The following is a 12,048-nucleotide window of genomic DNA, read 5'->3' as shown; positions in this document are numbered from 1 at the left end:
AGGTGAAATGGCTGGATCAAACATTACATTTCTTTTAGGTTGATACCTACCACTCAGTTGCTTCCAAAAAGATCACACCAGTGTACACTCTCAGTATCAATGGGAGCCAGTGCCCATTACCCCTATACTCACTAATGCTGTCTACATTTAGTGTTCAGCTTTTGCCTGTCTATAGGTGAAAACTGGTTTCCTGTTTTAAAATTTACATTTCTTTAAAGTTGTAGTCTCATGTTTATTGGCTATTTGTTTATCTTCTCTTGTGAATATCCTCTGTATCCTTTACCCATTTTTTTCCTTACTGAATTTATAGCACTCTTTATATATTAATGGTTTTTATGTTGCAGGTATATTCCCCTAGGTAGTCCTTTTTTTTTTTTTAACCTTTGCTTATACTGTCATTTAGTACACAGAGGTTTTATATTTTTATGTCGTCACATCTGTCCATCTTTTCTTTACGCTCTCTGGTTTTTGTTATGCTTAGAAGGTCAGTGCCATCCTTCAATTAGGAAAAAATCATCCCAACATTTCGTCTAGCTTTTTTATAACTTGAAGAAAAAATATTTAGATCATTAATGCATCTAGAATCTATTTTGTCTATAATGAAGTGTAGAGGGCTAACTTGAGTCCCCCCCATGTAAACAGACAGTTATCCCAATACCATTTGTAGGATACCACTATAGTATAGTCCATACGTAGTCCACATATAGTATAGTCCATATTTCTCTCAGAATGATGTAACCATAGCTTAGATTCCTCAATGTACATATGTCTGTCTCTAGGCCATCTGTCGTGTTCTGCTGAGTCATTCATTTTTCTGCACTCGTACCACAGTTTTAATCACTATACATTTAAAGTATGTTTTGCTCTCCAATGGGACAAGTCCTTTATTATTATTCAAATATTTTCCTGTATTATTCACTCTTCAAGATAAACTTTAGAATTAACTTTCCAAGTCCATAAAAAGATCCTGATTGAATTTTGATTGGGATTGTTGAGTATATAGGTTAACCTAGGGAGACTTGACATCTTTACAATATTGAATCTTGCCATCTGGCACCATGGTGTGTCTCTCCATTTATTCAGGTTTTCTTTTACATGTTTCAGCAAAGTTTCATAGTGTCCAGTATGTAGGTCTTGTATATTTCTTTAAAAATTATTCTAGAGATCTAAAATACCTGCTATTATAAAGGAATTTGTTTTCATTATATATTCTAAGAGGTTATTGCAAATGTATAATGTGTAAAAAAGCTATTCATACCATTGATGTAAATTCTCATAAACCTAAATGTAACAAATGAAAATCTTATTTTATAGGGAAAAAAATTGATGCTTGAGTAGATTAATTTCTGAGCCTGGCTATAAATTATTTCTAAAACATAATTCTAAATAAATTCAGTAAAAATCATGAGTCTCAAGTCTGATTAAGCTAAATTTTTTCCTTTTCTTTACTCTCACAGGTTATTATTAACTTGGTAGACCAGGCAGGAAGAGAGAAAATAATTGGTGACGCTTACCTGAAACAAGTGCTGCTCTTTAACAGCTCACACCTCACTTACGTTTCATTTGACTTCCATGAGCACTGGTAAGATGGCTTCCTGAGGTGAGGTTTGATCAGTTCCAGTGTTTGTGGTAGACACTGCCACAGGGACCTTAGTTTCTCTTCTCTTTATTGGGAAGAAAATCTTGTTCTCCTCATTGTTAGAAAGGAAAGGACTATCATTTGTTTACTTAGTTTCATTTTCATACGGGTTTTATTTTGCCTAAAAATTTAAGTTAATTCTTCCTGAAATATTTACAGTCTTTTTGTTCCGAAATGACCTGGGGACTTAGAGTTCCTTTTTTCCTTTTATCCTTCAGTTAAAGAATTTCTGGAACTTTCCCTTTCTGCTTGAGTTTGAGCCTGGCAGGATAATAGTGTTCCCTTACTTAAAACTCATCCTGCTGGCTCATCTTTATACTGTTAGTAATACTGCTCTCCCTTGGGATAACTCCACTGGAGTTTGCTCTGGAAAAACAACAATCATTTTGATGGTAATTTTAACTTGTGTGTATTCTGAAAGCAAGTTTCTTCTGTCATAATCCTGACTCTAATGTGGGTTCATTGACCTAGGTATTGAAAATTTTGGTGGGGAAAGAAGCTTCTGATGGCTGTGATATGTTTCAGTGTATTCTTAAGCATATTTTCTTTAATAATGAAGATTAGTTATAAATATTTATATAATTGCTTATTTAAAGTAGTGTTATTGTCATATTTATAGTAATAATGTTCTTTCATTTTTCCAAGTAACCTTAGATATCATATCTTCAGCTTAAAAAAATTATTAAAGTTTTTTTTTTCCTTTTGGCATGTATTTTAGCCGAGGAATGAAGTTTGAGAATGTTCAAACACTAACAGATGCCATTTATGACATTATTCTTGACATGAAGTGGTGTTGGTAGGTATTTCGTAAGAAATCAGTTTGACAGACTCTTGGTCTGTGAAATCATATGTATTTGTCTAGTATCACTAAGTGTTAAAATAATAGCAGGCTGAGAAAGGATTTTTGTTTTTCTTGCTTTGCTTCCCAATTCCTATTCTCCTTTTCAAAAGAGTGTGAGTCATTAGGCATTGTTAGCTTTGGACAGGGAAAAGGTGTCAGGTGGTCAGCAAAATGGAGTGAAGTGCTCTGTGACTATTCTTTAATTCCTTCTAACGCTTCATGATCTACTCTTCTTGGTCCCTAACACGGGAAGGAAGGTTTAGAGGTATTTGGTCCCAGTTTTGAGACATTTAAAAATTATCAGAGAAGGAAGTTGATTCTTCAGGGGAGATGTAGGAAGAAGTTGGCTTAAAGGACAGGAGAGAACATTTGATTAGTTTTTAAGGCCACAGGTGGCTAGAGAAGTTAGATGAGTGAGGCATGCTGCATGACTTCTCACTGGGTGATAGAGTGAATTAGTCTGTTCAAGCTAATTTACATGCATTTCTACTTGAAGTCAAAAAGGAGGAACAGGAAGGTGTTTTAAAGTGCCTTCTGGTTTTAAATGTGTAGAAAAGCATGACTAGGGGTTGTGTCAGCTCTGCCTAGTAGTTGTGTGACTCAGGCAAGTCACTCTTTGTGTACCTGTTTTTTTTTTTCCCCAAAATGGGGATAATATCTTCCTTGTTGAGTTATTGTGTAAATTAACAATAATGTCTCAAAGGTCTCAGTAATGCCTGCCACATAATAATATTCTAAGCAAATTGATAACCAATGTTGCTGTTGTTATTATTACACTTTGAAGAATTGTGGGTTTTGAAAACTTTAAGGTATTTCATATTGTAAAGTAATTCCATACTGTTTTTGAAAAGGGTTGATCAAGCTGGAGTAATATGTAAACAAGAAGGGATTTTTCGAGTTAATTGCATGGACTGCCTGGATCGCACCAATGTGGTCCAAGCTGCCATTGCACGAGTGGTCATGGAACAGCAGGTAATTTGGAGTCCCCTGGATTGTAAATATTCATTTTTAATTTTTTTTCACATGTAAACCAGTAACTAAAATCTTTGTTCCACAGAACATTTACAGCATGCAAACATCCTTGTTGCTTTAAAACCTGGAAAGTACAGCCTTTCCTAGAAATCAGTTGAATCAAGTGGCGTTTTCTTAAGTACTCATTTCAAAAATGTGAGGCCCAGCATTTAAAATTGTACTGGGTGGCACTGTGTAGTCATTTACCTTTTTCTCTCAGCTCCAAACACTCGCTTCTGTATTGGGGCATGGGGTCTGCACACCACCTTTCTGCTCAACCAGCTGGTTCCATGTCAGGCTCTGCCAATAGAGGGCATTAAAGGAAGACCATGAGGCTGGAGGAGGACAAGGGGACAAGTCCCTTCACCCATGTTATGTATTCCCATCATCAGCACCCTCTCTGTGGCTTTGGTTCCTTTGGCACCACAGAACCAGCCTCTTCCCTTTGTGCCCCAACCCTGCTGTTTCCTGGAGTCATTATATCTCTTATCTCAGTGTCCCCTTTTAGATCTTTCAGCCCTGTAACACCTGGGTAATGAATTCCCAAGGTTGACATTCCTAGCATGTTTTTTTCTCCTGATAGAACCTTGTGACTATCCTTTGGGGGTGTCTTCTACTGTCACACTGAAGCAGCCAGGCTTTGGAGATCAAGCCCTGGCCCTAGCACGTACAAGGTGTTGACCCCATGCAAAGAATTCAACCTCTCCAAACTTCTATCTCCTCATCTATAAATGGGGGTAATAAGAGTATTGATTGCATAGTATGGTTATGAGGAGTAAATGAGATAATTTATTTTTAAAAGCTTGGACTCCCCTGGTGGCGCCGTGGTTAAGAATCCACCTGCCACTGCAGGAGACACGGGTTCGAGCCCTGGTCCGGGAAGATCCCACATGCCGCAGAGCAACTAAGCCCGTGTGCCACAACTATTGAGCCTGCGCTCTAGAGCCCACGTGCCACAACTACTGAAGCCCACATGCCTAGAGCCTGTGCTCTGCAACAAGAGAAGCCACTGCAGTGAGAAGCCTGCGCACCACAACGAAGAGTAGCCCCTGCTCACCACAAATAGAGAAAGCCCACGCTCAGCAACGAAGACCTAATGCAGCCAAAAATAAAATAAATTTGTAAAAAAAAAAAGCTCTTAGAATGTGGCACCAGACTTAACATTTATTGGGCACTTACTGCTCTGCTACTATTAATATTATTGTTGTTTCTATATGATTTTTTGATGGTTAGTTTCACTTCATAGCCAAATTTAAAAGAAAGACAAAATATAATAGTATGAGTCTACACATTAAAAATTACAGCAAAACAGTATAATTTTTTTATTCTATTTATTCAGATGTAGCAATTCATAAAGCTATCTTTCAGGTGGTGCTTAATTTTGAAAAAGTCTGAAAACATCATTTTTTTATATTTAAGGGTCCTAAATTGTACATGCATATGCTTCCTTTCTCTGCAGTATACATTTTATGCTATAGTGTCCTGGCTTATATGCAGTTAATCTACCAATGTATTAATTTTAGCTGAAAAAATTAGGTGTGATGCCCCCAGAGCAGCCACTACCGGTGAAATGCAATCGAATTTATCAGATAATGTGGGCCAACAACGGTGACTCCATTAGCAGACAGTATGCTGGGACAGCTGCCCTGAAGGTAGGTACCTGCAGCCAGCATCTGTGGGTCATTATGTGGGACACAGGGTATAGTTTAAAACCAACTTGGTTTTTGAGAGAAAAGTACATGGGTTTCAGGTGGTAGGTGTATGTAGTTGACTCCTTTCTGGAATGTTTGGGTAAGGCAGGGGTCACACATTCAAATTCTACAGATGCCAGGTAATGTGACCCATTAGATTAAAGGGAGAGATGGGCTGTGTGGACCTGAGGAAGAGCATATGTTGTCTTAGGAAGGTGCTGTCCTGCTACTTCCTAATGGGGATGGAGGCCCAGTGTTGCTAGATCTCCCAGTTTTCAAGGGAGTTTGGAAAGTTGGAATTTTATGTATAACGGTTAAAACTTTATACAGACAAAATAAAACATGTCTCTGTTGGTGGGATTTGGGTCCCTGGTATAATTTGCCTCCTCTGAACTTGAGTCCCAGCCCTGCCTCTTACTAGCTCTGTGACTATGGGCAAGTCACGTAACTTCTCTGTGTCTGTCTCTTCATTTGTAAAACAGGAATAATACTAGGCCCACTTCAAAAATTTGGCATGGGATTATATGAGTTAATAACATGTTAGAGCTTAGACCATTCCCTGACACATAGTAAATGTTGAAGAAAAGTTTTATTATCTTTTGTGATTGTTATACATAAAGTCTTTTGCGGATCCCACCAAGCTGATCTTCACAGAATTTAATGTAAATGTAAACTGTAGTCACTGGTCACTAAATACTCCCTCTGTGGGCAATAGGAAGTGGTTGAATTAGCTTAAATTAGGTTTATGTTAACTTTCCTTCAAGGTAATAGTTCACCCCAGGATATTTATTACAACAAATTGTACCATCGAGAGCTCAACAAGCATCAGATTATCCATCTTTTCGTTGGGTGATGAATGTCAAAAAGCTTTTTGTTAATTAAGGAAACTGAACTTTAGAAATCCTTGTGCAAGTTATTGTTTAAAGAGAAGTACTACTTATGCACTCAACATCAGAGCACCTAAATATATAATGCAAATACTAATAAAACTAAAATGAGAAATGAACAGCATTACAATAATAGTAGGGGACTTTAACAGCCCACTCTCAACAATGGATAGATTATCCAGGCAGAAAATCAATAAAGAAACAACGAATTTGAACAACACTATAGAGCCTATGGACCTAACAGACATATACAGAACACTCCATCCACCAACAGTAGAATACACATTTTTCAGAAGCACAAATGAAACATTCTCCAGGATAGATTATGTTAGGCCACAAAACAAGTCTCAGCAACTTCAAGAAGATAGAAATTATATCAGGTATCTTTTCTGAGCACAGTGATATGAAACTAGAAATCAGTAACAGGAGGAAAATTGGAAAATTCACAAATATGTGGCAAGTAACATACTCTTGAACAACAGATGGATCAAAGAAGAAATCAAAAGGGAAATCAAAAAATATCTTGAAACAAATTAAACCGGAAACACAACATACCAAAATTTATGGGATACAGCGAAAGCAGTTCTAAGAGGAAACTTTATAGCTATAAATGCCTATATTAAGAAAAAAGGAAGATCTCAACCTAACAATTAAACCTCAAGGAACTAGAAAAAGAAGAAACTAAGCCTAAAGTTGGCAAGAGGAAGGAAGTAATAAAGATTAGAACAGAAATAAGTGAAATAGAAAAACAATAGAAAAGATCAACAAAGTTAAGAATTGGCTGTTTTGAAGAGGTAAACAAAATTGACAAACTCTTAGGCTAACCAAGGAAAAAAGAACTCAAAATTATAAATGAAAGAGATATTACAACTGATACCACAGAAATATATAGGATTATGAGACTACTATGAACAGGCGTATGCCAACAAATTGAACAATTTAGAGGAAATGGATTAATTCCTAGAAACATACAGCCTACCAGACTGAATCACGAAGCAACAGAAAATCTGAATAGGCCAATGAGTAAGGAGATTGAATCAGTAATCAAAAAGCTCCCAACTAAGAAAAGCCCAGGACTAGATGGTTTCACTGGTGAATTCTACAAACATTTAAAGAAGAATTAATACCAGTCCTTTTCAAACTCTTCTCAAAAAATAGAAGAGGGAACACTTCCAAACTGTTTCTATGAGGCCCTGATACATAAACTAGACAAAGACACAACAAGAAAACTCTGAGCCCATGTCCCTGATTATTATAGATACGAAAATTCTCAACAAAATACTAACAAACCAAATACAGCAGCTCATTAAAGGGATCATATTCCATGAGGAAGAGGGACTTACCCCTGGTTCAGAATTTGAAAATCAATAAATGTGTTACACCACATCAATAGAATGAAAGATAAAAATTATAGGATCATCTCAATAGATGCAAAAAAAAAGCATTTGACAAAATTCAACATCCTTTCACCCAGTGGTGAAAACTGAAAGCTTTCCTCTCAGATCAGGAACAAGACAAAGGTGCTCACTTTCACCACTCCTATTCATCATAGTGCTGGAAGTCCTAGCCAGAGCAATCAGGCAAGAGAAAGAAAGAAAAAGCATCCAAATTGGTAGGGAAGAAGTAACATTGTCGTGATTTGCAGGTGATGTGTTCTTATGCAGTTGACTTGGAACAACATGGGTTTGAATTACACGGGTCCACTTTATATGTGGATATATTTCAGTTGTAAATACTACAATACTACACAGTCTGGTTGGTTGAATCCCTGGATGTGGAGGAAATGTGGATACAGAAAACCGACTATAAGTTATACAAAGATTAACCTCCACATTGTTAAAGGGTCAACCTTATATAGAAAATCCTAAAGACTCCACCAGAAAACTATTAGAACTAATAAATGAATTCAGTAAAGTTGCAGGATACAAAATCAACCTACCAAAATCTGTCGTTTCTATACACTAATTGAGATTATCTAAAAAAAGAAATAAAACAATCCCATTTACAGTAGCATCAAAAACAATAAAATAGTAAGGAATAAATTTAATCAAGAAGGTGAAAGATCTGTACACTAAAAACTGTAAGACGTTGATGAAAGAAATTGAAGGCACAAATAAATGGAAGATAGCCTAGGTTCATGGCTTGGAAACATTAACATTAAAATATTATCCAGGGCTTCCCTGGTGGCGCAGTGGTTGAGAGTCCGCCTGCCGATGCAGGGACATGGGTTCGTGCTCCAGTCCAGGAAGATCCCACATGCCGCGGAACGGCTGGGCCCGTGAGCCATGGCTGCTGAGCCTGCGTGTCCGGAGCCTGTGCTCTGCAACGGGAGAGGCCACAACAGTGAGAGGCCCGCGTACCGCAAAAAAAAAATTACTCAAAGCCATCTCCAGATTCAATATAATCTCTATCAAAATTCCATTTTGATAGAAAATTGGCATTTTCTATAAAAAAAAAAAATCCTAAAATTCATGTGGAACCACAAGAGACCCCTAATAGCCAAAGCAATCCTGAGAAAGAAGAAAACTGGAGATATCCCACTTCCTGATTTCAAACTATATCACAAAGCTGTAGTAATCAAAACATAGTACTGGCATAAAAACAGGCACATAGACTCATGGAATAGAACCGGGAGCCCAGAAAAAAACTCACGCTATCAGTCAACTAATAATTTGACAAGGGAGCTAAGAATGCTCAATGGGGAAATGATAGTCTCTTCACTAATACTGTTGGGAAACTGGATATTCATATGCAAAATAATTAAACTGGACCCCTATCTTACACCATTCACAAAAATTAACTCGAAATGGATTAAAGACTGTAAAACCTGAAACTTTAGTTTACTCCTACAAGAAAACATAGGGAAAGTTCCATGACATTGATCTTAGCAATGATTTTTTGGACATGACATCAAAAGCACAAGAAGAAAAGTAAACATAAACAAGTGGGATTACATCCCCAAAAAAAGAAGCTTTTGCATAGTAAAATAATCAACAAAATGAAAAGACAACCCATGGAATGGGAGAAAATATTTGCCAACCATATGTCTGAGAAAGGGTTAATATCCAAAATATGTAACGAAGTAATGCAACTCAATAGCAAACAACACATAATCTGGTTTTACAACAGGCAGAGGACCTGAACAGCCATTTTTCCAAAGAAGATATACAATTGGCCAACAGGTGCATAAAAAGGTGCTCAGCATCAGTAATCATCAGGGAAGTGCAAATCAAAACCACAGTGAGCGATCACCTCCTACCTGTTGGAATGGGAGTTATCTAAAAGACAGGAGATAACACGGGAGAAAAGGTAACCCTTGTACATTGTTGGTGCGAATGTAAATCGGCATAGCCACTATGGAAAATGGTAAGGAAGTTCCTCAAAAAATTAAAAATGGAGTGACCATATGACCCAGCAATCTTATTTTATGAGTATATATCCAAAGAAAATGAAATCAGTATGTCACAGAAATACCTGTAACTCCTGTGTTCATTGTAGCACTCTTCATAATAGTCAAGACCTGGAAACAACCTAAGTATCTGACGGTGGATGAATGGCTAAAGAAAATGTGTGTGTGTTATATATATAATGGAATATTCAGCCATAAAAAAGAAGAAAATCCTGACATTTGCAGCAACATGGATGAACCTTGAGGACATTATGTTAAGTGAAATAAGGCAAACAGAGAAAGACAAATACTGCATGATCTCACTTATACCTGGAATTTTAAAAAGTCAAACGCATAGAAACATTGAGTAGATTGGTGCTTACCAGAGGATGGGGAAAATGGGGAGATATTGGTCAAAGAGTACAAACTTTCGGTTATAAGTTCTGGGGATCTAACGTACAGCATGGTGACTATAGTTAACAGTACTATATATATATACACACACATATATCCAATCATCACATTGTACACCTTAAACTTATACAATGGTACTTGTCAATTATACAAAGCTGGAAAAAAAAGAGGAACACTTTTTTCCTTTGATATTAAAATTCTTCGGATGCAGCATTCACGCCTCTCTCTTCTATAATAGATTCATGTTGCTAAATTAATATTTCCTGTGAATGACCTAATTGGCAACGTGTTCTTCCTAAATTGTCAATTTTAGGACCAGGCTTGTTTCCAAGATTGCCTTGGATAGAAATAGTGGGGTTGGGATGGGGGAGAAAGAGACTATGCTTTCCTTGCCTTAAGTTTAAGTCACTACCTCTCTAGGGACTTGCTCTGACACCTTTGTTGTGAAAACCAAGAGAAACAAAACAATTAAATCTTCATTGGATCATTCTACAGGGATTGTAATGTGCAGCAAGGTATGGAAACCTCTGCTCTCTCTATATGTACACACAACCACACATGCAGGTTAAATTCCATTATAATAAGCTCTAGGGAACTGTCTACATTTTCCCACATCAGAAATTTATGTGTTTTGAATAGCATACCAGTTGGAGGTTTAAAAATCTTTTTGTTGTTTTGTTTATTATATAATACGTTTTGATCTGTAAATTTTAGATATTCTACAGATTGCCAAGAATGGCTTTACCTTAAGGCACAATCTAACTGTGGAGACTTTATGCCACCAATAGCATGTTTAATTGTTTGACATGCTTGGATCTGCGTCAAATACTAGTAGATATTTTAATTACATTATTTGGAAATTATAAAGCCCTATAGAATTCCAGTCTTGAATCAAAAGCCCATATTGACTTCAGGAACATTTTTGTTCTTGAATAAATTGTTAAAGTGACTTTTTCCTTGACAGGGTGACTTTACAAGGACAGGAGAAAGGAAGTTAGCAGGAGTTATGAAAGATGGTGTTAACTCGGCAAATAGGTATTACCTGAATCGATTTAAGGATGCTTATAGGCAAGCCGTTATAGGTAAGGAACATAAATGCCTTTCTCCTCTCTCAAATTTGTTCTTCTTTCTGTGACTAACCTTTTACAGTAACCAACTTCATTAACATAGTTCATATGTTGTATAATATATTTGTGTCTCTGTGTTGAACATCTTATCCAATAAATCAAATTTTTACAAGATTAGAATTTTAAAAAGATATTTTATTTATTTATTTGGCTGCATTGGGTCTTAGTTGCAGCATGTGGGACCTTCGTTGCGGCATGCAGGATCTTTCGTTGCGGTGCACGGGCTTCTCTAGTTGCGGCACACAGGCTTCTCTCTAGTTGCAGTGTGCGGGCTAAGTAGTTGTGGCGTGCAGGCTTAGTTGCCCCATGGCATGTGGGATCTTAGTTCCCCCACCAGTGATTGAACCCACATCCCCTGCAGTGGGAGGCGGATTCTTTTTTTTTTAAATATTTATTTGTTTGTTTGTTTTGGTTGCACTGGGTCTTAGTTGTGGCAGGTGGGCTCCTTAGTTGTGGCTTGCAGGCTCCTTAGTTGCAGCAGGTGGGCTCCTTAGTTGTGGCTCTCTGGCTCCTTAGTTGCAGCATGCAGGCTCCTTAGTTGTGGAATGCGAACTCTTAGTTGTGGCATGCATATGGGATCTAGTTCCCTGACAGGGATCGAACCCAGGCCCCCTGCATTGGGAATATGTAGTGTTATCCACTGCGCCACCAGGGAAGTCCCTGGAAGGCGGATTCTTAACCACTGGACCACCAGGGAAGTCCCTACAAGATTAGAATTTGACAAATTTTTTAGGCTGGAGCAGCAAAAGAAACTGCTCATTTCCATACGTATTTGTCAATTTGTTATTCATGTAACAGAAGGCAGGGTTGAGGCTCCTGGAGTATGGAATAAGGTGCCCTAAAACCTCATCAACTAAGAACTCCATATTCTATTTGTTTTTCCATTACTCAAGGCTGAGAGAGAAAAACGAGATGATTTTCTTTCTTCGTATAATGTTTATCATGTGTTTTTGCTATGGACAAATATAGCATCCTTTCTTATAAGCATGATTTAACAGGGTATTAGGGTATCAGATTTAGAGATTATTCTAACCAATTCCTATCACTATT

At 37.3% G+C, this 12,048-nt stretch overlaps 1 protein-coding gene across 1 annotated transcript in view; it reads left to right on the top strand.

Annotated features, from left to right (window-relative positions):
* INPP5F (inositol polyphosphate-5-phosphatase F) overlaps positions 1-12,048 on the top strand; it is a 106,154-nt gene that overhangs the window by 80,300 nt on the left and 13,806 nt on the right. Inside the window, exons 10-14 of the mRNA XM_081240270.1 lie at positions 1,458-1,582; positions 2,358-2,435; positions 3,332-3,452; positions 5,015-5,143; positions 10,836-10,953. Coding sequence (XP_081096396.1) covers positions 1,458-1,582; positions 2,358-2,435; positions 3,332-3,452; positions 5,015-5,143; positions 10,836-10,953 — 571 coding nt within the window. The remainder of the gene's footprint in view (positions 1-1,457; positions 1,583-2,357; positions 2,436-3,331; positions 3,453-5,014; positions 5,144-10,835; positions 10,954-12,048) is intronic.

Source organism: Mesoplodon bidens (assembly GCF_964165515.1).
Source record: "Mesoplodon bidens genome assembly, chromosome: 1".
In the NCBI taxonomy this organism is placed as follows: Eukaryota; Metazoa; Chordata; class Mammalia; order Artiodactyla; family Ziphiidae; genus Mesoplodon; species Mesoplodon bidens.
This window is presented reverse-complemented; position numbering and strand designations above follow the sequence as displayed.